This window comes from Caenorhabditis elegans, chromosome IV (assembly GCF_000002985.6).
Source record: "Caenorhabditis elegans chromosome IV".
Taxonomy (NCBI): Eukaryota; Metazoa; Nematoda; class Chromadorea; order Rhabditida; family Rhabditidae; genus Caenorhabditis; species Caenorhabditis elegans.
Window position 1 is genome coordinate 7,736,419 of NC_003282.8, and position 27,462 is coordinate 7,763,880.

The window sequence follows — 27,462 nt, forward strand, 5'->3', positions numbered from 1 at the left end:
TAACATTTTAAATAAATTATTTTCATCAAATAAGCTTATTTGGTATATTTAGAACAACTTAATACATTTAGAATAAGCATTTTAAATCTAATAATAAAAATAAACCTAGGTTGATTTAGTATTCCGTGAAGATGAAAAAAAGAATCTATGTGTATGGAACAGAACAAACAACACATTCTTAACTTGCCATGATACCTGAAACCATTTATAGGACACCCGTCCCTTCTTCCTGCTCCAACTTCCTTTGCTCCACTTTTTCAAATTTTCCTTTTGTTTCAATTCGACATTTTCTCCGTCTTCTTCATCTGTTTCTTATTTCTAGTTAAATCGGCTCTTCTAGTGCCTCCCAAATAGTCATTCTAATCGAATCAAACCGAACCAAAACCTACTTTTCATTCGAAGAAAAAGGGACATGAGGCCGTGGTGGTGGTTGTCCAAATCCCATGGGGAATTGTCAACAAACAATTCCTGTCTTCCTATTCATTAGGAGTTTTGTGAATTGACGAAAACTTTTTTTTTTCTTTTTCTTGCTCATCACTTGGCTCCGCCTGTTTTTCGCCATTTTGATTCGGGTTCGACTCAATTGAAAACATTGTTCTGATCAATGTTCATCTAAAAACACACAATAATACTATTTTTCTTTTATGATGAGCTCTCATTCTCAACCACACAATTGATTGATTGATTGATTGGTTTATTTTTCATGTTATGAAAAATAGGTATTTGATGAAAGAGATATGTCGATGTCAGTTGATATGTTACATCAAAACGTATATATTTTGAACTCTACACTTTCTGGATATCGAAAAATTGTTTAGCTTTGAACGTTCTTGTACTAATTATGCACACCGTACTTCCTTTTATACTGTTGCAGGCAGAACTAATTTTAAATACTCTGTCATTCTAATCGGGAGGGCTGTGCGGCAAACGGCGAATCCCGTTCGCCAAAAAAAGTTGGTCGAAAAAACATTTTTCGGTATTTTTCGCCATTTATGAAAAGTGTACTTTTTAACTTAATCGAATATATACTCAAGTTTTTCACATTCATCCGTTGAAACATAAATCTACAAATATTTCTGTTATACCCTTAAAAATCGCTTTCTGCAAACAATCAAGGAACATCTCTGTGTCTCTTGTATCCGAACACTCTCAAGTCACCTGTATTCTTAACACTTTCCAAAAATCAACATATTTGAATTATTGGCCATATAGTGGAGATATTCTTTTAGTCGACACATCGTCACCCCACCATAAAACCCTCAAAGATGTTGTCTATGGTTGTCCATGTGTACAATTATTTTGAATCATTCTTGCCTCTGGGATCATTTATTGTAGAACCTTATTTGAATTTCGACACTTCATGATTTTTTGGAAAATATGTAAAACGGAAAAGTCGTTAACCTTCAAAAAGGTATCATTGAAAAAGAACTAATAATGTGTGTCAATTATTGAATTTTTATTGGGGAAAAATGCAAGACTACTAGAGACTAGTGTAATACTATTAGGAACGGAATTATATAAGAAGAACAAGAAATATACGGAATATTTTTATTGAAAATTGAAAACAATAAAATACTCTCGGAAATAACCGATTAGAAAACATAATTTCAAAATTTTTTATGTAAATATCATGATAGCAAGGGTTTTACATTCATTTCGAGCAGTGTTCGATGAAAATGTTCTGTATAAACTGGTTCATTTTTTTAACTCCCAAAAAGCTATGTATAGCAAAGATTGGTAACATTTTAATATTTCTGTAGTTTGTCTTCTTTGGCGCCACACTTTTCGAGAGCTTAGACTGCTCTAAATTTTTGGTGATTCAACGGAGTTGTTTCCTTATTATGACAGTTCAAATTTATAATAAACTTAATGGCTATTTTATTGCTGATAGCAGTGCTAACAGATTTGCCCTTAATTTATTAAAAGTCTGTTTTAAATACTTTTAGAACATACTTACGGTATACTGGTCAAGTTTTTTCTCTCATAAATACAGGCGATTTCTTTGCCATTTGTTGCTCGAAAATTGTTAACTTGATTAGGAAGCGAACATAGCCTGTGAAAAACGTGTGCAAAAATTGATTTTGATCCAAATTTGATACAATTGATGTCAATCTTCACCAAAACCTTCTGATTCGTTCTAAAATTTTGTAAAAGATTCACCAGAGTTTAATTTTTAAAAATTTACGGCGAGTATTTTGCGGAAGTAGAAAATGTGAGTACTTACGGTTAGATCAAGTAGTTCTATCGGTAAATTTTAATTTTTCGCATGGACTATAGTTTTTGATAAAACATTATTTGGTTAAATTTTAAATAAACAATTATTTTGTTAGCTCACTAACTTTACCTTTGCAATCAACATAGACTATAAGTTCAATGCAATTTCCTGATTATCTGAATAATATGAAGCTTCTAGAAAGCCACAAACCACTTCCTTCAGTACTTTTTTGTATTCAATCTAAAACAAGTTTGTACAATGTATCAATGCTGTTCTTATCAATGAACTGTACCTTTCTTGATAAACAAGACCTTTCGACACGTCTCTGACCAGCTTAATAAAGCCTTCAATCTATTTTTCTTATCCAACTAAAATTACCATAACGAAGCCAATCACGCTCGCTTGTCCAACCTTCTCTATTTTCAGAATACTTTCTAACATTTCTTTATATGCCTCTCTTTTTTTCCCCAAGTTTCCAACAACTTATTCTTCGGTGTGCATTTATTTGTTAGCTTCGGTTATTGTTGGCAAATTTTTACGCTTTCTTCCAGAGAAGATGGGCAAAGACGTAGAAGCTTTTCCCTAACTAGATTTTGTTGTTGCCATATATACTGGCCCCAAAATTTCTGTCGACGGCTACTCTCAAACGCACACGTTTTCGGTTTGACGCCTCGTATTTCTCATGTTATTGACAGGAAGAAAGTAGACATTTGTGATAGTGATAGATTTAAGTAATATAAACAACTTAGTAATCAATTTCTATTTATTAGAGATCCGAATTTCAGTTAACAAAGTCCATTTCTAGGGTGATGTGTTTCTAAAACACCGGTGATTGTTCATTAGAATAAGTATTTGTCCAATCAAAATTATTTTGAAATAACATCGTAGAAATAAAGAAGCCTAGAAAATTCTAGAAAACAACAAAATCCGAGGAAGTTGCTTATTTCCGATTTCGAGACACATTAATTTTCTCAGGTTGTATAAATAAGGAAATGCCGACTTGTTGTGTATATTTAATGATCAGAAAGATCAAATCATACAAAACTGGAAAAAACGTTTTCAAAATTTGTTTCGATTTCTTCGCTCTCTTTTTCTTAATTAACTGTGAGGTCTATGTAAACTTACCGTGATACTGCAATTTTCAAAAATTTGAACGAATGCCATTCAAAAGTGTATTTTAAAAATAAGTCACTACAAAAGGTTTAGCAGCAGATAAGCAAATTGAACTTTAAAAAAGTCGATCTGAAACTTGCTCAGTTCATTTTTGCAATAAAGTTGCTCCAAAAGTGAATTAATGCAAAATTTTGATGATTTTAAAATGATCCAGTATAATCCATTGAGAACTTCTTGAAAATTCATGTTCTTTTTTTCTGGAAAAAAAAATTTTGATTTTATGTTTTCTGAACTTTCCTTTCATTTCAAACTTTCACTCTTGTTAAAAGTTTCTCATAGAAAGGGAAAAACCCGGCTTTGCAAGAAAAGGTTGCGCAAAAATGAAGGTTCAAGTGAGCTTTTGCACATTTCTTTTAAACGTGCATTTTTTGAAGCGAGGCTATTAGATTCCATTATTCGAAACTTCTTCAAAAGGATCATACTTGGGATTTGTTTGAGAAAACTTCAAAACTTCGAAAAAAATGATGAAAAATGTTTCAAAACTTTGAAGCGCGCACAGTATAAATTTTTGAAATGTTAATCCTTGTGTTAAGACGAGTATTTCATATTTTAAAATTTAGGGACTTCTCATTTATTTTCTGATTTTTGATGTCTAGTTTACACTGTTTCTTTCTTTTTTTGTTTAAAAGAACAAGTCAAGAGCAATCAGTCTTTTGTAGTCCTCATTTCTATGGCCAATTCTTTCCATCTTTTTCTCATATTTTCCTATATTTGGAACATTGCCAACAAATGACAGCAATAAATCAAAAAGGTGTATACATGTCAAGAGTAAACTATGGTTTATTTCAAGTGTCCCATTGGGGAATCTCTCTATTTGATTCTTCTTTTACTAGTTTTCTCAAAAACTGAAAAAAAAACAAGTTCTAAGAAGTTCAAGCTGTCTCGGAAGAAAAATCTTGCTTTTATATGTATAAGTGAATTCGAAGAAATATAGAAACATTGTTATTCAATCTTTTAACACTTCAATTTTTTGTCAAAATATGCCAAAACTGTGTGGACTATTTTTATGCCAAGGGGTCATGATGGGTCTAAAATTTTAAAACTTTTAAACATTTTCCCCAATTTCTCTAGAAACTAGCTGAGCTATCAAAATTGATATGGAAGTTATATGATTTTTAGATAGACATTTCAAATTCAATTTGAATAAAAAATGTGTGAAAGTCAAGTTGAAACTATTCAAATCATACTTTTGAAGTTTCCAGAAACACAAATTCTCCGAATTCCAACGTTTTCATTCATTCTCTCAGAGATTTGTGTTTTCCGTCGGTCTCGGCTATTAACTTCTCTTTTTGACGTGTGTGGGAGCCACTGGAAAATATGGAAATAAGGGTCGAAAGACAAAGAAAATGTTTGGAAAAAGTGGGAGAGGTTGAAATGAATTGACGAAAAACTCCGTCTCCTCCTTCTCATTTTGGTTTCATTTTAGTTTGAAACGGAAATTTTTTTTAAAAAAAGTTTTCTCACAAAATTTCATTTTCTTGGAGTTTCTGAAATTTTTACTTTTTTTGGAGTGAAAGTAACTTAATAGCGACAATGTATGTAGTTAAAAAATTTTAAAACGAGTTTTTCTTTCAAGAGAAATTACGGTATTTTTTATTTGGCAATCTTTCTCTGAAGATGTTGAAAATGTTCTACCGTTCACCTATTTCTATCTTTGATCGACAGTTTTATCTAATTCAGTTCATTATGGGTTTAAATAACAAGAAGTGTCAAAATCAAAATTAAAAATAAATATGACACCTATTGTCAGAAATTTTGTGTTTTTTCTTCCGAATGTCATAGTTCGAAAGCAGATTCAGTCAAAAACATTTTTGATATTTAAAGATTAATTTAATGTGGATTATCGACAAAGAGATATTTGTATTATACTGATAAGTGTTATTTTCTAAAATTCTTCAGAGTATGCGAATTGTGAAAGTTGAGAAAAATTGTTTTTTTTCAAAACAAGATTGAAACGTGAAATTTATTTGTTTTCCAATTAATTTCTGTTTCCACCATGAATGAAGCTGGAGTGTGTTTAAACTGAAATTTCTGTAAAACTTCCCGATAGAAAAGTTTGAACAACTGTGATTTTGCTAGGAAATCATCTATAAATTTCTTCGGACTAAACTAAGCGAAATAGTATTTCAGTAATATTTTCAATATCTCATTTTGATTATTCATGCTGAAATTTCATGAACACATTATTTGCCTGAAAAATTCCTTGATACTGATCAAACATTCATGCACATTATTCCAATTGATAATTCCGAGATAATTCTGTACTTTTTGAAATTTTGAGATATGAAAATTCTTACCCTCAACTTTAATGTTGCTCGAAAAGGCTCACAAAATGTTCAAATACAAGACATTTTTCTCGAATCTGTTACAAAGTTTCGTTGTTTTTCAAAAACATTAGAAAAGTCAAGGAGCCGAAATTCTAGTTTCACGTAATAATGTTGTTACCTGAAAGTCTCGAATTCAAGAGAATTGTGTCAGGATTTTTGTTGGAGTCTTTTTAGTGAATATTTGATGAGTTCGTGGGAAATTTTTCAGAGTCCTCTAGCACAAGGGCGTGCGGCAAATTTTCCAAAATTGCTGTCCACCGAGCTCGGCAAATTTAGAGATTTGATGCACACCCCCTGGTCTAGTACCTACAGCGATGCTCGAAAAGTTGATTTGTTGAAAAGTTGAAAAGTTGGAAAATTTTGCAAGCTGACTTTGACTAAAGATTTTGAAAAATCTAAGAAAGTTTTGGAGTGTTTTAAGACAATAGTGCACTTTTAAAAACTATTACATTGTGGTCGAGAAGAACATTATCCCTGTCAAACTTCCAAATTCAATATATAAATCACATTTACAACTCGAACCCAAATATTTCCGTCAAACGAACACTTTTATTCCATTTCTGTCCGTTTTCCAGTGTCCGTAATCTATTTACCCAGTGACTTCATCTCTTTTTATATCCCATCATGACCGCTTGACAAGTTTCTCTGTTTTCGTATCTCTCTGTTTCAACACATGTTTTTTTATGTATCTTTGCTCTTTTCTCTTATTTTTATATTTTCTCAGATTTTCCAAGAATCTCAGAGTCCTCAAACTATTAGTCAGTAGTAATTGGCTCAATATAGTTTTGGGTGCAGGGGGCAAAGGAAGTGCCGGCAATGATGATGATAGAGGGCGGTTTCTTCACACTTTTTCTATTTTCTTCTCCACCTTTTCATGTGATCCTAGGCTCTATGAGCTTGCCGCCAAAAGAATTTACAAGAAATCAAGACGAGCATCAATTAATGACAAAGCACATTTTCACTTTTCTACACTACAATATTATAACTCAGTTTGTGTCATCCGAAACGGATTGGTCAAATCCCACTAAAACTGTTTTTTAGTATCTTCCTCCCTATTTATTCAATAAATGAAACAGAAACATTTAGGAATTCATCAAATGACATTTAAAATGGGTAAAGCTAGAATGGTGTCCAAGAGTATCTACATGCTTCGTTTATCACATAATCGTTTTTTAACTTTTTAGACTGAGTATAACTAAAAACGTGGAACCTTTAAAAAGTTTAACTGTAAAGTTGATGTTTATAATGTTGTCTGCATGTTAAAACAATGTTGATCATTTCACAACATTCTGGACAGATGATACAACGGCCGGAATTCAGCGATCTCGTTCTTGCTATATTCACTTGTAACGTTTGTTAGAACAAGGGTTTTCTACAAATAAGCAAAGCCCGAAAACGGATATTATAGACACAACTGTAGGTAGCAATATCATATCTTAACATGATAGATACTGAGTTCATTGTCAAAACTATTTCATTTTCGTCCTTAATTCATTGGGAAACTTTTTTCTCTTGGGGGACGCTACTAATGCATTTCGTCATTTCATTGGGTTATCTTCAGACGGCTTCTTCTTTTTCTTATCCATCATCATTTTTCTCTTTTTTCTCTCTTTTTCTAGTAATTTGTATTTTGTATTTTATTAGTTGTTATATTCTGATTTTGATGCTCTACTCAACTTCCGCAGGTTATTTAAAGATACATTTATTTCAGAAAATCTCCAAAACTGCCAATGTCAAATTTTTGAACTTTTGCAACTGTTCAAATGGAAACAATGAATACGTCATTTGTAGAGCCATTATATGCAGATGTTGAACAACTTGAACCAGTCCCTCTACTTAGACATTCATATCAACTAACTGTTCTTTATACAGTTGCATATGGAGCTGTATTCTTCACTGGTGTACTTGGAAACACGTTTGTTGTCTTAGCGGTTTGGGCTCATAAGAATTTAAATATAACCACGGATTATCTAATTTTGTCTCTTGCACTTGCTGATCTGTTTATTTTATGGATTTGTCTGCCAACTACGTTGATTAATAGCATTTTCACAGGTAAGGTTATTTTTTAAATTATTTTTCCAGAATAACTTTTTACTCAGTTTTCGGTGTGAATCAAAAATTTTGAAATTGAGCAAAAATCGTATCCTTTGTATGAATTCTGCAGCAGTGCTCAAAATTTCTCAAAAAATCAAATATTTTTAAAATTTTTGGCAATTTGACAGAGAATTTTGACATTTTTTGAAAGTGGTTCTCAAAAGACTATTATAGGGATATTTTGGCAAAATTTCCGTTTTTAATGAAAACAGCTTTATATTTTCAGAATGGCTTTGGGGTCAATTTTTCTGCCGATTGTCCACATGGGCTAACGCATCTACGTCATTTGCATCAGTTTACACCTTGGTTGCAGTGACGGCTGATCGTTATCTAGCTATTTGCCATACGTTGAAATACAACACTAGCTGGGATCGAGAATATACAAAATATGTTATATTTGCTGTTTGGCTAGTAGCTGCAATATTCGGAATACCTAATTGGTATAACTATGATTTGGTATAAATTTAAAATCGTTGTTTTTTTTTCAAAAAATGCATTTCAGATAGTATGGCAAGAAGGCAGTTATGGTTACCGATTATGTACGTCACAAACGGATCAAAAATTATATTTTTTATTTGTTAACTTATTGCTGGCTTTCATAGTTCCATTTGGTTTGATTTCGGGTCTATACACGAGAATATTTATCACTGTATCAACACATAGAAGTCTGGCAGTTGATGCAAGAGTAAGTTTTATATATTTTTAAACAAATCAAAAAAATCGATAGCCAAGAAATTATTTTACGAGGCTCTTTTAAATTTTTAGCAAAAACTAGATATTAGAATGATTCCATTAAATTTCTATGTGTAAATTGATATTAATATTTTTAGGCCCGAGAAGATCGAGTAAAACTACGAGTTGCCACAATGATGTTAACAGTAATAATTGTATTTGCTTGTTGCTGGTTACCTCTCTATTGCATCTTCACATATTTTTTCTTCTTTGCTGATCAGCGATCGGATCTTTTTCAAATTACTTCAATGGTAGCTGTTTACATATTTATCTTATTAAAAAAGCAAGAATTTCAGTTGATTCGGCCAATATTCCAATGGATGTCATTACTATCGAGTTCTTTAAATCCAATAATTTATATTGCATACAGTCACAAGTACAGAAGAGCTTTCAAAAGTATATTACTGATGCCATGTAAGACAAGGTGAGCAAAAGCTTTTGACACTTTTAGTTTACTTCTTTTGTATTTATTAGTTTTATTCAAATGTATTATTTATCTCTTGTAAATGCATTTTCCTGTAAAATGCGTTTCTAACGTTTATTTTTAAGACTAAATTTATTTTCAAATAATCGGTATATTTTCAGATACGAAAGAGTCCGAAGCACAATACTCCGTCGTCACTCTCGTGGCTTCAAATCAACTGCAACAATTTCAATGTCTAATTTTGGAACTGAACCAACAAATTTAGGTGGAGCATCTAGTTTACTTATTGAACTAGATGGAAAACAGGTGGAAAGATCTACTTCTGATTGTTAAACTTTTTAAAATCATTGAATATGAATATTTTTATATCTAGAACGTTAGGAGTTCAAACATTTTCAGAATCTTAGGTATTCGAAAACATGAAAACATTATTACGGATTGAATTAAAAAATTATGTAGTGTATTAATCAACAATAGAGAAAGTTTTTTTTTAATCAACTGTTTCCTACAACTAAACGTTTTCCATGTTCCTTTTTTCAATTACGGTTTTCCATTTCCACGTGTTTTCTATTGTTTCAACCATCACAAATGCTTTAAATGTTTTTACTAGCATGCAATCTATTTATTATCAATACATTTGTATCCATTCTACAAAAGATTATGATGCTTTTTAAATTCGCGAATAAAAGTTTGATAATATTTAGCCGAATATTTCATGGTTCTTGTTTTGTCTGGAGAATCAAAATCGACGCGACAAATTCCAAATTTAACACCGAATCCGTCATCCCATTCGAAATTATCCATCAGAGTCCAGAGTGTGTAGCCAATGACATTACATCCTTCTTCCAGTGCTGAAATTCAAGTGATCGAAGTTTCCCAAAAATTAATTGAATATCATTGTTTTTTTATTTTTCGAAACTTTTTTCAAATTTAATTTACCTTTAGCTACCGCTTCCAAATGTCCGGAAATAAATTTTATGCGATGCTTATCATCAAGTATCTCCTCTTCTTTTCTTCCTTCACCTCCTACCAAATCCATACATCCATTTTCAGTGATGAATACAGGAATATTATTGTACTTGTCTCTAACATATTTCAAAAGCCCGAACAAACCGTCTGGTGCATAACGAACCCATGTCTCACCACAAATTCTGCAAATTTCTTGGTTATAGGAGAACTTGAAAAAACCAACTTTTCCCATTTTCCTTCATTAAACGCATAAGCTGCGTCTCTTTCTGATTGAGATGCTGGCTCCTCCCCATCATTTAAATTACGAACAATGTGGCTGAGATAATAGTTTATTCCCAGGAAATCAGTGCTTCCTGAAAAAATTATAATTGAAAAAAATTGAAAATTATAATTGGTAAAATATATCAGCAAAATGAATTTAGAGCTGCCAATATGGTGCAAGGCTAACTTAGAAAAAAAAAGTTAACTAATCTTTTTAAAATCAAAAATTTCCGATCGACAGCTAACCTTTGATGAGTTTCTTTTCTTCTTCAGAGAACTTTGGTAGAAACGGTAATTTTTCTCTCATTGAGGCTGGGAAGTCTCCGGAATCAGTCAAAATTGGTTCAATTGTATAATTGAAGAGCCAATCCAGCGCTCGATTACATGCCTGCAAATCATTAAAGTAAGGAAGTCAATAGTTTGACTAACATCAAGATCTGCAGGAGAATCTGAAGCAGGTAGACAGAATCTTCCACCATTTGTTATTCCGATCAAGCCATTTTGAGTTTCTTTGTAGTTTTTCTGGTAGTTTCGATAAATTTTTGCGTGAGTAAGAAGCATGTTGGTGGCTGCACTGAAAATAAAATATTCAATCAGCTTATTCCAAAACATTTGTTTTTTCCTTCGCTTTCAAAGGTTTTTTTCTTCAGAAACTGACATGTAAGGTGCTTGTTCATGATTCTCGATTTCTGGACGATCTGGGCATAACCAAAGTTCTCCTTCAATCTTTACAACTGATGACCAAGCCTGCATGTTTATTTCGTTGAAAGTTATCCATGTCTTCACAAGATCTCCAAACTTTTGGAAACATAAATCTGCGAATTTCTCGAAATGTTCACAATTCTCCTTGTTTAGCCATGATGTTCCATTGTCATAAATTGAAAGAGGCATGTCGAAATGGAACAGTGTCACCTAAATAACATGTTTTCGCTTTTTTATGTTTCAAAGAAATTATTACATACAATTGGCTCAATTCCATTGTCACGTAGTAGAAGACAAATATCACGATAGAATTGAATGCCATCTTCATTTATTGTTTTTAAAGTTCCATCTGGAAGAATTCTGGACCAAGAAATTGAAAATCGGTAGCTGGTGACACCGATTTTTGAGAGAAGAGCAACGTCTTCTTTGTATTTTAGACGACCTTCACAGGAAAGATCAGGGTCCGAGTTATCATGAATTCTACCATTTTCAGAACGAATTGAATCCCAAGTACTGAATCCGCGGCCTTAATGATTTCAGAAGTAAATTTCTAAAAGAATAATTTTTAATTCAAAATAAACTTACCATCTAGATTTTTTGCACCTTCAATTTGATACGCCGCGGTAGCCGTAGCCAATTGGAAATTTTTTGGAAATTTAGTTGGCAAAGACATAACCGAACAAGACATCGACGGAATGATAACTGATAAGAGGTATTTTGTGTGTCAACAGTTGTGTTCAATCGGGTTATGTAAATGAACATTGTTTGTGCCTGATAATAGAGGTATGGAAAATCATATTATTTATGTACATGAAATGGAATACCAGAAGGTTTGAACGAATACTGTAAGAGGTCAGAATATCAAAATTAGAGTTTGATAAAAAATAAATAAATTATTTCAAAGCTTTTTGAGTTGCTGAGAGCATTGAATGAGGCAAACTGGATCCTTTTGAATATCAGTGATTGAGTAATCACGAAGAAGACGAGAACAATCATCAATTGTGATTGAATGACATTCAGGACCTTCTAATGTACATGTACAGGTGATACATGGAGTTATTCGTTTAGTTTTTCCACGATTAACTACACGTTCATCAACAAGGCAATAGTCTCGTTCAACCCATTTGTTCAGGTCAATCTCAGAAAGTTCAGAGCATGTCATCGGAGAGTTTCTGAAAATTATATTTAAGTTTTTGAACTAATTATTAATAAGAAAACTGTTTTTTTAAATTTTTTAAAAATGTTTATTAAACTGAAAATGATCATTTATAGACCTGTTCAATAAATCTCCAACTTACGTAAGATCGTCTGGCATAAGGAACACATTGGGTTGAATATTTGCGGCATATTCACTATTATCGCAAATAATTCTTGACAAACTGGCTTTTCGAATTTCGACAAGTTGATCTGGAGTAAATCGAACCATTGAATCACTTGTCTCATAATAAAATCTGTCGCATTTTTTCAATCTTTGCATTTGTTCACCAATAAGACATGCTAATGTTGGGCCAACAAGTGAGCCTTAATAATTATTTTAAAAAAGCAACAAGTAGAAATTCCGGGTCACCTCTAGTTGGAGATTCACTCATGATTCCCGGGAACAGGTCAATGTCGTCAACATGAGCATAAGCTGTTTCTAAAGCTGTCACAGCTTCTGAGTTCATGACATCACGAAGATCAGAGAAAGCCGATGCTTTTCGAAGTCCACAGTGTTTTCTGAAATACTTCTTAAAATATAAATTTGAAATGTTTACATGCGAACAATATGCTCAGCCGATACCCATCGAGGTTAACCACTTAATCTCGTAATTATGTGTTAAATATTTCGCCTAAGAAACCCAAGTGAACAACTAGGGAAATTGCTAAATTGTGATGACAGAAACGGTTGACGCAAAACGTAAAGATATGCTTGGAGACATTTCGCGCCACAAATGTAGGCATTTTCATCTACTGCCGGTTTTATAAAATTTAAATTGAAATACAAACCTATATGCATTGTAACCTTGAACTCCGTGATCTCTGCCTCTTTGAATATTCACTGCTGGAAGATCCAGTCCAGTTAGTGGACCACCAGGTTTTGCGAACAAATGATTCCGAACAGCCGTGACAATATGACGATCAAAAGCCATACTGTTTGCTCCAATTAATCCCATTAAGATTGACTCCATATGACCGGAGTTCTTATCGTAAACTGGAGATGGATTCGAAAAAGTTTCAGTTAAATTTACATGATTTGTCATGTTTTGGAAATTGTCATTCATTCGTGTGAATACACCACGGATCAAAGAATGTCCAAATCGAAATGCAGATGTTGACATTTCTTGGGATATTGTGGCATCACATTGATCATCGTAACCCTCAAAATATCCAGCTGTTTGTGGCATTAGACCCCATTTTTCCATATTCTGGCAACCAAGAACCACTGGCAACCATTCTTTGTAAATAATGTGTTGAAGTTGTGCAATGTTGATTCGACGGGATTCCTATAAACTAGGTGGGTTTATATAGGAATTTCAATACAACATTCAAGAATTGCAACTAACCTGGAAGAGCTTCTCGTCACTCCAGAAATTATTTATTTGCTTCAAATATCTTGCAATTCTGTTATGTTCTCTCAAGAATATATTGTGAATTGCAGTGAGACCCGGCTGCTCATTACTTCTTTCATCACCAGCAACAAAACATCTTCGTTGCCGATTCTGCAGAACTGAACGACAATCTCGTTCTTGATTTCCTTGAGGTAATGCTTCTTTATTAAAGCCTAAATCAGTGAAATTCAACTTTCCATCACTGAACAATCTTAATTTGTTTGCTTCACACTGAGTCGATCCATAAATTGTTGAAGCATCAAGGAATGATGTCAATTGATTCAATTGATTACGGAAACCAAGTGATACTTGTGCTAAAAGACTTCTTGCAAATGGCATACATCTTGGACGTCCATCACTATGTTTTGAAGGGAAGAATGGATCATTTGCTTCGATTTTAATAGGGAAGCAGTGAATTGAAAGTGTTTGAGCTGAATCACACGATGAACAATTAAGAATTGTATTCTTTGGTCCACGAGAAATTGGAGAATGCATCATATCATGATCAAGAATTTGGCCAAATTGCATAAGCATATGAGTAAACTTTACATGGAATTTTGGAGCATCACTATGCACAATATTTGAGATTTTTCGAGCAGATGGAAGTTCAGATCCAAGTACAGAGCGAGTTCTTGGAGTATCAAAACCATCATCATAGGCTGGATCCAGAAGACGTCTCATTTGTGTGAAAGCGTTTCCAAACTTTGGATTTTTCAAATTGTTACACCATCCAGAATATGTGCGATACTTTGAAGTGTGATCACAAGGCAGTGGTTCAGGGAGGCATTGCTCTTTTGGAAGAGGATCTCGTGCTGAAGTTTGGTTATTGATAAATTTAAAAAATGCTACATATGACGTTTGGACTGCCATTTTGTGATATTTTTGGTATACATTTTTTCCGATTGAAATAAAATCAACAAATGTTTTGTTTTCTTTGGTCTATTATTTTTAAAGATAGCTGTGATACTGGAAAAATGAAACCCACCTAAAAATGGAGTGAAGTTCCCAATAACACTTCCAACATCAATTTGTGGCAGAATTTTCTGAAGTGTCCCTATGTCTAGATCTGGTAATCTTTCATCCTTATCTAGCCCATTTCCAGATATTAAAATATTTGTAGCTTCTCTAAGAACAGAAGCTGTTCTTGCAATATCGATTGATTCTTTTTTTGGAGCCATTAGAAGAGCATGAGACAAAAGTGCAGATGGTGAAGAATCAGATAATTGTGCACTTATTCTTCTACCTTCACCCTCTTCATAACGTTGCCATTGTCTTAGACCAAGACGAATAACTTTTTCAACAGTTTCTTTTGTAATTGGGAGGCTGGTAAGCTTCTCTTCGTCTTTAAATGCTTTTGGATCAAATACTTGAATAATGCCAGTAGAGTTGCAGCTCAATGGGCAATTTCTGAAATTAATCAGTTAAGTAGACTTCTGGATATAGACTAAATTCTGAAACAGGACAATTTAATATAAAACATTATCATACCCATAATCATCTGGCAAAGAGAAAGCGTGATGTTGTACATGAGTCACTGTATCGGTATTATCACAGATGATTCTGGCCATAGTTGTCTTTCTAATCTCATCTATTTGATCCACAGTGAAGGCTGATGGAGATACAAAGTTTTCATACCAGAACCGATCCCCTCGTTTAGTTTGAGCCATTTGATGTGCGAAAAGACAGGCAAATGTTGGTCCCAGAAGCGATCCTTTTGTTGGTTGCTCGGAGAGTCCACCAACAAAAACATCAATATCTTCTGGAGATTCATAGAGACGTTCAAAGTCAGAAATGTTAACAGATGGTTTGAACTGAAATATTATACTTGTTGCTTTTAGCTGTCATATTGTTGCTTACAATTGTTTGGAGAGCCAGGAAAGAACTGAAATCGTCGAGTTTGCAGAATGTTCTCCATTGCAAATAGCTCGGTAATCCATGATCTCTTCCCATTTGAATAACCATTGCAATTATATCTACTGAATCCGCAATGTCTTCTAAAAAATTTGAGCTTTCGATTTTCAAAAAAAAAATGTTTCAAAGAATTTTGAAATAGTAAATTTAATACAATTATTAGAATAAATCTTGTAAATTCTTATTTTTTTAAAACTAACTCACTTTTTTGAAAAGCAGTTCTCAATAATGGAGAACTATGAAGTCCTGGTTTTTCAATTGGAGCATTCAACAAAAATTTCAACATTCCGTCGATTCGTCCTTTTTCATAAATAAGAGCCGGATCGTTGAAATGCTGAAAATATATCAGAATCATGTCACTCCACAATTTACGTTTCCCTACCTTCAGAAGAGACTCGCTTTTTGTCGAAAATCGTTTATCTTCAATGTTAAATTGACTTGGCAGAAGAGTCAAGAAAAACTGTCCGGCGGCCGAAGCAAACACATTTGAAGCCGACGAATCAATGTTCTTTAAATTATTTTATGCTAGAAGTAAATGATTTTAAACTTACAATATCATAACCAGAATCATATCCATTTTTTTGCAATTTAATTCCCATTACTCTCAACTGTTCTTTTCCTACCAAAACAGGTACCATTTCACTGGAAAAAATCAAAAACATTTTGAAATTGAATTAGAATCAACAAACTTGAAAGTAATGTGTTGAAACTGTGCAATTGTGATTCTCCGTGCCTCTTCAAATACTTTTTGATCATCCCAATGTGGATTTACTGATGCAAGTTTATCAGCAATTACATTATGTTGTCGCATCCAAATTGTATAAATTGCACCAGAAGTTGGAAGAAAGTTTATTCTGAAGTAATGAAGAATTATATTATAACTTATAATTTCTTACTTGTTATTTCCAGCCAATAAACACGGTTTCCCAGTGCTTGATCTACAAATTGAACTATCCAAGTTTGCTGGAGGCACTCCCAATTGATTGTTGAATCCGCCGACAGCTCGAAGTGCAAGTTTTCCATTTTTATGTAATCTCATCTTTTTAACAATTCCCTCTGTACTTCCATAAATTTGGCTGAGATCCAAATAAGAAGTTACCATATTTGCTTGCTGTCGCTGGCCAAATGAGCATTTCGGATTTGGAACAGGAAGAGAACGGGAGTATGGAAGACATTTCACATTTTCTGAAAGTTTGAAGTTAAGTCATGTAGTTTCAAATTTCAGTTTTACTTGATTGAAGAGTATCATCTTCGGGTACTGGAATTTCAAAGCATTCGGGATGGGAATTGTCTCCTCTACAACATGGAAGAGGCATCGCCTTGTCATTTCCGTAAAAGTCGCCTGAAATGGTAAATATTTATTTATTTTTTTTAATTTCAGCTCGTATTTCCAGAAAAAAAACAATTGTTATCAAAAATTTTCCTAGCTTTTTTTTCACATTTGACTTTCTCTACTACTAAAGGTACCTCAATAGTGTGAAGTGAACAGGCTACCGTTTCAATAAGATATTACATCTTTTGAAGATACATAGACACTACGCAGTGACGGCATTTGCGCGGACGAGGTAGCGGAACGGATGAAAGTATATAAGTATGGCAAAACGCGCACGTCTTCGACTGATTCTTCTTGCCAAATTGGTGTCTTTGTAAGTGGCTTCACCTTTTTCTTCTTCTTTTATTTCAACTATTTTTGTTCGTTACAGGAAGATGTCTGACGAAAAAGAAAAAAGATCATTGAGGCCTGTTGCCTTTGTGGCTGTGGTGTTCTCAACTGTTGCCATTACATCATGCCTTATCACTTTTCCATTAATTTTGCATTATATTCAAACTTTGGAATCTCAAGTTCAACTTGATCTTGAATTCTGCCAGGCTAGAGCTAGAGATATGTGGAAAGAAATGTTGGATATTGAAACTGGAGGAAAGAAGGATTCAGCAAAATTGGCTAACATTGTTCTCAATCATAGAAGACTCGAGAAACGGTAAGTACATTGACAATAAAATTAGAATCCTGAGCTTGTGTGCATTAATTAGTTAACATTTTCAAGATTAAAGAAACACTATTCAGACATTTCTTATCTGAGTATTTCAGTGACACTCTCCAAGACTTCTGGGCTCGCCGCCTTCACGACCAAGAACTCCGTGACCAACCGGTTGGATACGATAATCCATCTGTTGGAGTTGAATCATTCAACTCCGAAGGTGGAGGGTGCTGCACTTGTCATCGTGGACCACCAGGACCAGCTGGAGATGGTGGACGTGATGGAGCCGATGGAGTGGATGGAACACCGGGAGAGATTGGACCTCCAGGACCCCCAGCTCCACCAGGACCAGATCCACACTCACTCTTCCCACCACAATGTCCATGTGAGGCTCCACCAGGTGACGGTGGACCACCAGGACAACCAGGACCAGATGGACCACCAGGAGCCCCAGGAAATGCCGGAGAGGACGGGAAACCAGGAGATCAAGGACCACGTGGACCACCAGGAATTCCAGGAGCTCCAGGACAACCAGGACGTCCAGGACCACCAGGAGAGCCAGGAACCTACAAGACTGAAGTTGGACCAGCTGGAAGAGCCGGAGCTCCAGGAAGACCAGGACCACCAGGACAACCAGGACCAGCTGGACCACCAGGAGAAAATGGAAAGGGAGGTGGCCAAGGACCATCAGGGCTCCCAGGACCACCAGGGCAACCAGGACAAAATGGAGCACCAGGAGAAGTTGGACAACCAGGAGACAACGGAGCTCCAGGAAGTTGCGATCATTGTCCACCAGCTCGTTTGGCTCCAGGATATTAGATTCTTTTTTCTTTTTTACAATAAAATATTTTATGACTCAAAATTTCGTGTTTGTATCGAAAATCTGTAGGATAATTTTGATTTGTATACTTACGTTTGAAAATTCGATTGCTTGGAACATGAACAATATCATCATAAATAAATGATAAAAATGGAGCAATCAAAAGTGAACACGTGGCATGTCCAGATGGCGATGGTGTAAAAAGAGCTGATAGAGCTCGAGAAGAAGGAAGAGGTTGACCAGATTTACTTGAACGAGGGGCAGATATTCCTGTAAATAATTTAGCTTATTTCAGATATGGTTAGATGTTTACATAGATTTGTGATTTTACGCTTTTATTGTAATCTACCATAGTGTTCAAATATATTTTTATTTTTGCATGAGTACTAACTGATATTTATGGAAGCTTGGTCAAAAATATAATTTAACGTAAATACCGTAATCCAAAATATCTCACCATCGGAATAATCAGCGGGGAGAAACCGTTTCAATCGTTCGTAGGAAGCTCCATTCAATGGATTTTTCACGTTATTGCAATGTCCAGTATACGATCTGCAGTTTCTTTGTCGTCAGAGTTTCTTGTCAAATAAAAATTTAAAAAATCTCAAAACTATATTTAAAAAAACGGACACGCAGTTTTTTTGATGGGCGACTTCCAAAGTGTGGCAAAATGTGATTAATTTTGAAAAATAAGCTTTCTATGGTTATAGACAGACTTCATGTGGTAATTTTGTATTACACAAATTAATTGCAAAGTTCAGGCAATGAATACACCAGGATGATCTATCAAAACTCAAAAATGCATAACATTTTACCTATACTTTCCAATAACACATTCTTCGATCTGATTCACCGGACAAATTTCTTTCATTTTTGTATTTTCTGTTGGCAAGAACTGAATCATACTTTTCAAGGTTTTTGGAGATTTTCTGAAATTTAAATTGTCATATGAGAATGCGACTCCGTTCAAACTCGGAAATCATTTGTGAAGCAAGAGTCGAAGATATTGCAGAAAATGATAAATATTTTGCATATTGATCCGCGTATGTGTAATGAAGCCATGCAAGCTCTGATTGTTTGAATGAGTCTGAAATTTAAATATTTTTAATTTCGGATACTATGTCACAACATTTTTAGGGACCCCTTTATTTTCAAATTTCAGTTATTCCAGAGAAATAATAATTAAATATAAAGTTGAATTTTAAGTTCGAACAGCCAATTTCCTAACTTACCATCAAATTTGTCGCTCATCAGCTTTTCAGTGTCATTGAACAATTTTTCAGTTAAACGAACTGCTGAAGATGCTGCCGTTGTTATAATTTCCTGTTTCATCGATTTTTTAAATTCATTTTTCACTTTTTCACTGGGTTCCGAGTCGAAATGTTTTCCAAACTCTACTCCAAACTCTTTGTTGAATTGTTTATTCGGTGAATCTGAAAGTTATTTTCCTTTAATATTTAGACAACACAGACATATTTCATTAGAGATAACAATCATTATATGTATATGTGACGCTATTCGCATAAAAAATCTCGTTTTGATTGATTGATGAAAGATTGAAAGAAGATGTCTAATGGGAACTCAGATTTTTGAATTTTTGAATTCTGAAAATTACAAATGTTTGACTGCCACGTCAGAGTAGTATGTTTTTTTTTATCTCCCGAAATTTCTGTACATTTACATTTACGCTGGGAAAAGTGACGTCACGTGTATTGGAACATAAACTTAGAAAGTGTTCTGAAGCTCTGACTATTCGTGTTACCGTAACCAAGGCTAAAAAACTGAAAATTGGAGAACGCCTGTGTGAATCTATAATTCGACCTTGTGTAAATTTACCCAAATCGCGTACTACACGTGGATTCTCGAGAAGTGTGTATTTATTTTTTCTTGATAGGAATTTACAGTTTTAGCTCAAACTCTTGATTTCGAATCCATTTTGCGAATTGTTTCCATATTTAGCATCCAAATCATCAATTTTTTACAATTTTCTACAGATAAAATTTAGATAAAATTCAATGTAACTACCATTAGAAAATACTCGAAACAACTTGAAACTAAAGTTTTTCGATATTTACCGAATTGGCGATTAAAGAAAAAATATGTGTTAAATACAAAACAAATCGGTGTAAATAGTTCAAATATTAGCCGAAAATTTCCAAAAATTTCTCCTTCAAAACTAAATCACCTCGTGAAAATAGCTCACTAATTGTAAAATTAAAATTAGTTCACTTTCAGCGTTCCATTCAAACCTTGTAGTAACAGAAAGGAACGTTCAAAAAACTAGAAGCTCTGAAGGAGAAACGAAAAATGGCCAATATGGGCGGGGCCTAATTCCAAATTCTAAATAATTCCTTCTCTTGATCGAACTCATTCACTTCTGAAAATCAATATAACAGGATTTTTATTGTTTATTTTGTTCAACACAAGTTTTGAATAAACTAACAAAAATATACTGAAATAGGCTCCGCCCATTTCTTGGCTTCAATGGGTTCTCGCATCGATTTTTCTTGTTAATGGACCTAATTTGAATCAATTTCAAATATGTCGAAAGCTTTCTCAATGTGGAAAAAACAATATCATTGTCAAAAAAATCAGCATAACTTACGGATCAAACTGGAAAATGCTCTTTTCTGAGTACACGGTACGAAGCTTGGACCACATGGAAACGGGCTCGCTGAGCACGTGGAAAATAGAATAAGAAGGAATAAAAGGCGTTTTCTCATCTCCTTTTTTTAAGGAGAAATGAATGATGCTGGGCTTCGCGCTTATAACAATTATAATAAAGATGATGCTTCGAGATTTGGACCGGTCTTGTTGAATTGTCCATCTCATAAGCTTATGCATACGATTACGTCATTTGTGATTAATGAGACATGTGAGAAAAATCAGATATTTTTTTAAAATAAACATTTAATCTGGGCAATTTTTGAAAAATAGTACATGATAGATAAACTAAAAGTTTTAAAAAGGTAACGGGAGCATGAAAAATTCCAAAATTCTAGAACTGATAAAATACAAATGATGATAAAAACACTATTCATCAGATTATAATCAATTGCTATATCTCTGTTGATTATCTAAAAACATCACTCGATTAGCAAGAATTGTGTAGAAATGGTTGATCTGGGTTGCAGCATACGCCTTGAAGCTTTCATCATGTTCTTTGTATTCTAACGATTTCCGGTTGACACTGAAAATGTTTTTTATTTTTTATATAGTACTTTTTGTGTTTTTCTTTTTCCGAATAACTATGCAAAATTCATGAAAATTCGGTAGAAATGAGTTTGAAATTACAGTACACTTTAAAGGCGCATACATTTTCCTGATTATCAAAAATTTGCCGTGTCGAGACCGGGTACCGTACTTTTGGTCCAGTCGGGGCCCAAAGTTAAAAAATGGTTGATGTTTTGAGAAAAATCGGAACATCGACACCCTTCATCTGTGTAATGAACTTATTTGTGGCCATTCCGATTTTATTAGCTAGTGCTTCTCGAGCACTAAAATAATGAATCAAAATCATTTTTCAGCAGAAACTTACTTAATTTGCATTTTACACAGCAGATCAATCAAGTCGTAAATTATCTCAGGAATCTCGATAATCGAAAGTAAAAGTTTGAAAATATTCTTTGTCTGGATCCAAGGTACATGAGTTGGAGACATCCACTTCGGAGTTGACAAATATTTTCCAAATACTTGTTCTAATAACCTCGAGAGATCACCTCCAACAGTCTGAAATGGACAAAACGATTAGTACATTTAAATTATTCATAAACTTACTATCACTCCAGTACGTAGAGCCACATCATAAGCCTTGTAAAGACTGACTATGAATCCAAGCATAAGTTGATGCGTTTCCTCAGTTCTAGGCTGAAAATGCCGAGTTATAAATATCTAATTACTGAATAAATTTCTTCGAAAAATATACCCTGGCAGCCAGCATTGTGTTTTTCAAAGCGGAACATCCATTAACAAGAAAAATTTGAAACTTTGACTTCTCAAGGGATTTCGTATCAGAAATAAAGCTGAAAATAAGAATTGGGGTAAAAAATTAGATTTTATGAATCATACTTGAGAAATTCACACGAAGATAAATGGAGATCCTCCCATACAGAAATATTACGCTTCCCGTTTTTGGTTTTTGCGTTTCCAACCAAACGGAAACATCGGAGAAGAGCTTGAGAAGCCTGAAAATATTGGATAAATCAATCAATAAAATACGCTTGGAGTACGGTAGCTATGATAATTTCCATTTGGAGCTATTTAGTTCGAAATTTCTAAAGGGTGCAAAATGCATTTTTGTTCCCACTTGGATTGGGAAAAAGGGACAAAAAAATGACAAAAATGCACTTGGATAACCTCTAAATAATATTTGAAAAATCACAAAATTTGAAGATGGAGATTAAAAAAATTCCCATACTGTGAATTTACTAAAAGGGAAATGAAGAGAATCAATTCAAGATCTACATAAACAGAGAAATTTGGAACAATTGAATTTCAGTATCCCCAATAATTTATATTTTCAGCTGGCATTTCGTATGGTTAAAAATATATAATTTCATTATATTTGTGAAGGAAACCGAGTTCCCTAAACATTTATCTTTATTTTCACCTCTTCGATCTCGTTCCGTTGTTTACGAGTTTTCGCAGCTTGAATTGCATGCTTCTTCCGTTCTTTTGTTTTTTTAATTTTCTGTCGTTTACTTTCTTCTTTCTTTTTCATGGCAGTTTCTTGTCTTTCTATTTCTAGAACAGCTAGTCTCATTGAACATCTTCTTGGCTGAAGAAAATGATCATTCGAAAAATTCGGAGTTACGACATCTGCATCAATTTCTTCAGGTTCCTCATCGATTATCATTTGTTGAGTTTCAGATAGTTTGATATTAATCGGACTACTAAAATCCTCATCTACGGAAATCCGATCGTCAATATCACTATTTTTCTGGCGGACAACTTCAAGAGAAAACGCTAAGACACCGCAGTGGAACCAGTCCTCATCATCGGTAATTTCGATCATCTAAAAATATGAAATATTAGCGGTTATGCAGTGAAATACGATTTTTTATAAGGGTTTTTTTAATGTCAAAACTAGGTGATTCATTCGCGTGGTGTTTCAAAATTGACTAGCTCTTTATTTTTTGCAACGCTGAAATATCTTTTTTTATTTGAAACACGAGTTTTTTGTCATTGAGGTACATTTTCCATCATTTGAGGAGAAAATTTTAAAATACGCTTAATTAAAATTAAAATTGCCAAATTTGCTCACAAAGTGAATTAAGCTAATTAGTGAATATTTCGAGAATCGTGTTTCGGGAAAAAATAAATCGATGCAAACTCAGAAATATATTGAAAGTATAAAACTCTTCTGAAATATTCAAAGAGAATAAAATAGTAATACTAAGCATTTTATGCAAAAAAGAACAACAACAAAAAACTTTAAATAGACAGTCAAATTTAACAGAAACAACTACAACGTTGAAGAAAAACTAACAGAGGATTAACAATTTTACAGAACAAATCTAAAGTCTGAATGTTCTATTTGTCTTTGCTTTTCTTGATGGCGTGTGTCTTCTCGTCATTGTTGGTGGTGCAGTTGGTGCTGAAAGTAAAACAGACTGATTTTTCAAAAAAAATATTTTCCACTAACTGGATGGATTTTCATTCTTATCTGCATCGAATGTCTCCGTCTCCTTTTGCTTTTCCTCTTTCTTTTTGGCAGAAGTACGACGAGAGGTCCTGCAATGAAAAATAATATTAATGGGTAATTGGATATGTTTAATACTCTAAGCTCGTAAAATATTTATTATTGGCTACTCTGAATGGTTCACAATGTGAAATACTATTAGTATTCGAAAATGGTAATCCAGATATCTCATCCGGTTTCTGGAATTAATTTGAATTTATTATTTTTTAAGAATTGTAGCTGTGGTCATCAAACAGATCGTGAACGTGTAACGCATGCGGCTCGAAATATGTACATCATGAAACCTCCACCAGAAAACGAGGTTTTTATGTAAGTTTTTTTCCAACCAAATACTTGTAAAGGTGGAGTAGCGATTTAGTAATTGCTTACTAGATCCATAACTACCGAATTTAGTAATGAGACGTTCGAAAATTTCTCAAAAAAGTTATGGTTTTTTTTGCGAAATTTCAAGACATCATTATGTATGTCTCATTATGAAACCCGGTTTTTTTTGGATAATTTTGGTTCCAATAAAACAAAGAATCAAATTTACTACTCCATCTCCATATACAAAAATATTAGATCTCCCATCACACTGGCTTCCGTAAACACAACACAATATGAGGAAGCTTTGAAAATTGCACAATTTCATTGCAACTGTAAATATCTATGGCTTCGTGAGCTTCATGGTTTATCTGCTTTTATGATGTCGAATTCATTAATGTCAAAAGTTTTCTGGGCAATTGTCATAATGGCTTGTGCAGGATGGTCTATTGGAAATACAATTTCCATTTTAAAACAATACGGGGATGAAGCTACAACTACACTTCTCACTATACTTCCAGTACACATTGAACTTACTGTATTAGTTTCAATACGAGTTTTTCATGATTTCAGACAAAACAGTTGAAGTTTCCAACAATGATTTTTTGCCCAAGAAATCCGGATTTTCTTAATTATTATAATGTTCTTGAGGATATGTATAATCACCTAGGCTACATGGAGAATACCACAAATTTCCATATTCTACAGTACGCAATGACTGGATTCGGTTTTGATAATGCTAATGGTGATACATTTAATGAAACTTATAGGTTAGTAAACACAGATTATTAATCTAGAATGCTCAATTTTCAGAGAGCAGATTCATATATACTATTTGAAATGGCGCGGTGAGAGAACACAGTATGAAATGTTTGACTTTATGTTTAACAAAAATGGTTACACCTGCACAGACTTATTCCAAACTTGTTATGGAGGCAGTCAGACGTATAACTGTTGTGACATATTTCAACCAACATATGCTATGCTACGTGGAAGATGTTTCAGATTAATTGATAGCTATTATCAGAACGATACAGATGAAGTTGCAAAGCTTTCAATTTTCTTCAACAATATGACTAGCCCGATTCTCAACACTGGAGTTTTGGTAATTTTTTAGATATTATAAATCTTCTTACATGTAGCCTTCTTTCAGCCGCAACTAGTTCTTTACAATGGTGATTCGAATGTTGAAATAGGAATCTATCCAAGATACTATTTGAACAGCAATGATTGGAACCGCGTTCGTTTTTATCAGAAATCAATGATACTACTTCCCAAGAGTGATGGATGTTCAACAGATCCTATATATCAGGGAAAATTTACATGTTTTGTGTACAAATGGCTAATGCAATTGATTGAACAATACAATTGCACAGTTCCATATTACAAGTATACGGTAATTCACAAAAGCTACAATAAATACATATACCATTTACAGTTATCTTATCTGAAAGATGTACCAATCTGTGAACCTGACGTAATTGTTAATAACTTCGAAAACATCAGTTTAACTCCATCAACAATAGGTTATAAATGCACTTCCGCGTGCTCCCGAATCGAGAACACTGTAACATTGGCGACGAGCATTGACACCGATCCGGACCCATCGTACATGTTTCGAATAGAAGCCAGTTTCACTTATTTGGAGTATGAGCAATATAAGGAGATACGAACTACAAGTACAGCTGGTTTTATTTCTGAACTTGGTGGACAAGCTGGGTTATTTGTTGGAAGTTCTGTGATGAGCTTTGTGCAACTTTTCAATTCGGTGTTTATTCAAATCTATAAAATGTATGTGATAAACCAACAAACTTAATGTTTAATATTGATATTTTCCAACAGACTTCGGAACTACTGTAACAAAAAAGGGATTAGAGTTCGTATCGGCCTTTACCAAACTCATCCAAGTGAACCAGCTGACAAATATTATGAGAGGGATGCCGCTTTATCTGATGAACCTCCGTATCCACTAGACACTATACTAGAAGTTGAAGAACCAAATACAATGGATGCAGATGGAATGCTTTTAGAAGCTGGTGACCCAATATCAGAAGTAGATGCTATTGAGCTTGAAACTTGGAGCTCAGTATCAGAAATTGAATCTTTTGATTCTTCTAACTATCTTCCAACACCATCATTCTCGTCAAGTGAGCAACATTCTACAATTTGTGAAGAACCGGAAGATATCAGAACCGCCAAATTGATATGGATTCGAGAAAATCGCGAAATGGATCTATAAATAAACTTACGATAGTTTCTCGATGCGAACTGATGTTCCTCGTTTTCTTCCGCGTGTTTTCTGAAAATTAATAATATTAAAAAAAATAAAAATGCATATTTTTCAAGAAAAATACCTTTGTACTTTGTACCGGCTCTTTGAAAACAATTTCGCCACCATCTCCAAGCTCAGATTTGGTCTTTTCATCTGTCTCTTGGTCATTTTCAATCGGCTGCAAAAACATAATTCTTGGAGAATGATTCGAAAGCACTTACATCATTTGTGGGAGACTTATCTTTTCTGAAAATCCAATCACCGGAAGCTTGATTTCTCTCATTTACATCAATGTCTCCGGCAATAGTTGTATTGAAGAGTACGGTAGTGTCATCAAAAGAAGAGAAAAACAGTGGGAAATCTCTATTTTTCGGCGACTCTGTTATTTGTGATGTTCCTTCTCCATGGTTACGATGGTCAATACGGAATGTTGAGTTAAGTAGATCTCCAGAACCTGCATCGCGAGGATAGTCAGTGTCGAAAAGCCAACTGAAAATCATTCATTAATTATTTGTTTAGTTATCAAAATAAATAATACTTGAGTCCCAATGTCTCGTCACAATCTACCACTGGTTCTCCTGTTTTGATCATCACTTCAGTGTCATTTCTCTGAAATTTTCTTCGTCTTTCAGATAATTGAATTTTTGGCGTTTTTGCTGGAGTTGCGGTTTCAAGAACAGTGGACGAGCGTCTTTTTGCAACTTTCAGGAACGTCGGAAGATCAACAAGCTGATCGGAAATATCAATGATAGACTGAAATAAATCAATTTGAATGGGTGACTTTTCATTTTCATCAATACCGATTGTGAAGGCGTATGAAACACCGACACTGGGGTCGTTGGGACTGATTCTTGAACTTCAATACTGTGACCGTCGACCATGTCGTAATCTGAACTTTCATCAGCTTCTTCTTCGGGGCCAACACCCAACATCCACCAAGGAAGCGGCAACATTTTACCCTGAGAATAAACTTTTAACGTGTTCACGATAA

The 27,462-nt window shown here is 34.0% G+C and overlaps 7 protein-coding genes and 5 non-coding genes across 14 annotated transcripts; 7 read left to right on the plus strand and 5 right to left on the minus strand.

The window, feature by feature from the left end:
- The first annotated feature begins 7,420 nt into the window (after nt 1-7,420).
- npr-35 (G-protein coupled receptors family 1 profile domain-containing protein) lies at nt 7,421-9,668 on the plus strand. Its single transcript, NM_001027917.6, has 6 exons — nt 7,421-7,767; nt 8,036-8,265; nt 8,312-8,494; nt 8,640-8,792; nt 8,838-8,965; nt 9,127-9,668. Exons 1-6 carry the CDS (start codon nt 7,479-7,481, stop codon nt 9,296-9,298), a joined length of 1,155 nt encoding a protein of 384 aa, NP_001023088.2. The 5' UTR covers nt 7,421-7,478; the 3' UTR covers nt 9,299-9,668.
- On the minus strand, nt 9,561-11,583 carry klo-1 (Glycoside hydrolase family 1 protein). The gene is made up of 8 exons (NM_068870.8): nt 11,483-11,583; nt 11,158-11,423; nt 10,854-11,107; nt 10,625-10,769; nt 10,442-10,583; nt 10,158-10,287; nt 9,905-10,116; nt 9,561-9,816 (listed from the first exon to the last, which is right to left on the minus strand). The coding sequence occupies exons 1-8, from the start codon at nt 11,568-11,570 to the stop codon at nt 9,614-9,616; spliced, it is 1,440 nt and encodes a 479-aa protein (NP_501271.1). The 5' UTR covers nt 11,571-11,583; the 3' UTR covers nt 9,561-9,613.
- A 94-nt stretch (nt 11,584-11,677) lies between these two features.
- C46A5.4 (Peroxidase) lies at nt 11,678-20,927 on the minus strand. The gene is made up of 20 exons (NM_068871.7): nt 20,801-20,927; nt 19,428-19,628; nt 19,168-19,282; nt 19,011-19,124; nt 18,653-18,747; nt 18,289-18,465; nt 16,628-16,738; nt 16,293-16,581; nt 16,086-16,250; nt 15,948-16,038; nt 15,779-15,904; nt 15,601-15,730; nt 15,343-15,479; nt 14,974-15,296; nt 14,471-14,892; nt 13,441-14,297; nt 12,884-13,380; nt 12,465-12,613; nt 12,196-12,418; nt 11,678-12,069 (listed from the first exon to the last, which is right to left on the minus strand). The coding sequence occupies exons 1-20, from the start codon at nt 20,916-20,918 to the stop codon at nt 11,796-11,798; spliced, it is 4,614 nt and encodes a 1,537-aa protein (NP_501272.2). The 5' UTR covers nt 20,919-20,927; the 3' UTR covers nt 11,678-11,795.
- On the plus strand, nt 15,289-15,436 carry C46A5.13. Its single transcript, NR_056235.1, has one exon. It is a non-coding gene; the product is annotated as an Unclassified non-coding RNA C46A5.13 (non-coding RNA).
- col-14 lies at nt 16,990-18,238 on the plus strand (the record flags this gene model as incomplete). Of its 2 annotated transcripts, NM_001047458.7 has the most annotated exons (3): nt 16,990-17,042; nt 17,100-17,375; nt 17,486-18,238. In NM_001047458.7, the coding sequence occupies 3 exons, from the start codon at nt 16,990-16,992 to the stop codon at nt 18,192-18,194; spliced, it is 1,038 nt and encodes a 345-aa protein (NP_001040923.1). The 2 variants fall into 2 exon arrangements, with proteins under 2 accessions (NP_001040923.1, NP_001040924.1); NM_001047459.3 differs by lacking the exon at nt 16,990-17,042 and having other exon boundaries at nt 17,104-17,375; nt 17,486-18,194.
- Nucleotides 19,564-19,584, plus strand: 21ur-14371. The gene has a single exon (NR_056236.1).
- On the plus strand, nt 19,565-19,585 carry 21ur-15050. The gene has a single exon (NR_056237.1).
- C46A5.15 lies at nt 20,857-20,933 on the minus strand. Its single transcript, NR_101932.1, has one exon. It is a non-coding gene; the product is annotated as an Unclassified non-coding RNA C46A5.15 (non-coding RNA).
- Nucleotides 20,870-20,995, plus strand: C46A5.14. Its single transcript, NR_056238.1, has one exon. It is a non-coding gene; the product is annotated as an Unclassified non-coding RNA C46A5.14 (non-coding RNA).
- A 96-nt stretch (nt 20,996-21,091) lies between these two features.
- Nucleotides 21,092-23,209, minus strand: dsb-3 (Double-Strand Break factor; the record flags this gene model as incomplete). Of its 2 annotated transcripts, none has more annotated exons than NM_001268377.3 (6): nt 21,092-21,385; nt 21,734-21,924; nt 21,973-22,062; nt 22,121-22,217; nt 22,264-22,379; nt 22,805-23,209. In NM_001268377.3, 6 exons carry the CDS (start codon nt 23,207-23,209, stop codon nt 21,247-21,249), a joined length of 1,038 nt encoding a protein of 345 aa, NP_001255306.1. The 2 variants fall into 2 exon arrangements, with proteins under 2 accessions (NP_001255306.1, NP_001255307.1); NM_001268378.1 differs by lacking the exon at nt 21,092-21,385 and adding an exon at nt 21,584-21,692.
- A 372-nt stretch (nt 23,210-23,581) lies between these two features.
- Nucleotides 23,582-27,430, minus strand: C46A5.6 (uncharacterized protein). The gene is made up of 7 exons (NM_068874.4): nt 27,272-27,430; nt 27,010-27,224; nt 26,693-26,960; nt 26,554-26,649; nt 26,449-26,498; nt 23,840-23,928; nt 23,582-23,791 (listed from the first exon to the last, which is right to left on the minus strand). The coding sequence occupies exons 1-7, from the start codon at nt 27,422-27,424 to the stop codon at nt 23,712-23,714; spliced, it is 951 nt and encodes a 316-aa protein (NP_501275.1). The 5' UTR covers nt 27,425-27,430; the 3' UTR covers nt 23,582-23,711.
- On the plus strand, nt 23,999-26,438 carry del-7 (Acid-sensing ion channel 1-like; the record flags this gene model as incomplete). The annotated part of the gene is made up of 8 exons (NM_068875.5): nt 23,999-24,050; nt 24,108-24,205; nt 24,458-24,719; nt 24,773-24,969; nt 25,013-25,304; nt 25,353-25,595; nt 25,638-25,990; nt 26,042-26,438. The coding sequence occupies exons 1-8, from the start codon at nt 24,048-24,050 to the stop codon at nt 26,436-26,438; spliced, it is 1,845 nt and encodes a 614-aa protein (NP_501276.4). The 5' UTR covers nt 23,999-24,047.
- Nucleotides 27,431-27,462: the final 32 nt, after the last annotated feature.

Excerpts from the sequence above, each read along its gene's own strand:
- npr-35 (NM_001027917.6), top strand. The coding sequence starts at position 7,479 with ATGGAAACAATGAATACGTCATTTGTAGAGCCATTATATGCAGATGTT. Across the intron at positions 8,266-8,311 it reads ATTGGTATAACTATGATTTG|ATAGTATGGCAAGAAGGCAG; the intron begins GTATAAATTTAA and ends AATGCATTTCAG. Across the intron at positions 8,793-8,837 it reads TTTTTCAAATTACTTCAATG|TTGATTCGGCCAATATTCCA; the intron begins GTAGCTGTTTAC and ends CAAGAATTTCAG.
- klo-1 (NM_068870.8), bottom strand. The coding sequence starts at position 11,570 with ATGTCTTTGCCAACTAAATTTCCAAAAAATTTCCAATTGGCTACGGCT. Across the intron at positions 11,424-11,482 it reads AGGTGCAAAAAATCTAGATG|GCCGCGGATTCAGTACTTGG; the intron begins GTAAGTTTATTT and ends GAAATCATTAAG. Across the intron at positions 10,117-10,157 it reads AATGAAGGAAAATGGGAAAA|AATTTGTGGTGAGACATGGG; the intron begins GTTGGTTTTTTC and ends AGAAATTTGCAG.
- C46A5.4 (NM_068871.7), bottom strand. The coding sequence starts at position 20,918 with ATGAGAAAACGCCTTTTATTCCTTCTTATTCTATTTTCCACGTGCTCA. Across the intron at positions 15,480-15,600 it reads GAGAACTGCTTTTCAAAAAA|AAGACATTGCGGATTCAGTA; the intron begins GTGAGTTAGTTT and ends CAAATTTTTTAG. Across the intron at positions 15,297-15,342 it reads TCCTGGCTCTCCAAACAATT|TTCAAACCATCTGTTAACAT; the intron begins GTAAGCAACAAT and ends ATAATATTTCAG.
- C46A5.6 (NM_068874.4), bottom strand. The coding sequence starts at position 27,424 with ATGTTGCCGCTTCCTTGGTGGATGTTGGGTGTTGGCCCCGAAGAAGAA. Across the intron at positions 26,961-27,009 it reads GACGAGACATTGGGACTCAA|TTGGCTTTTCGACACTGACT; the intron begins GTATTATTTATT and ends AATGATTTTCAG. Across the intron at positions 23,792-23,839 it reads TAAGAATGAAAATCCATCCA|CACCAACTGCACCACCAACA; the intron begins GTTAGTGGAAAA and ends TTTTACTTTCAG.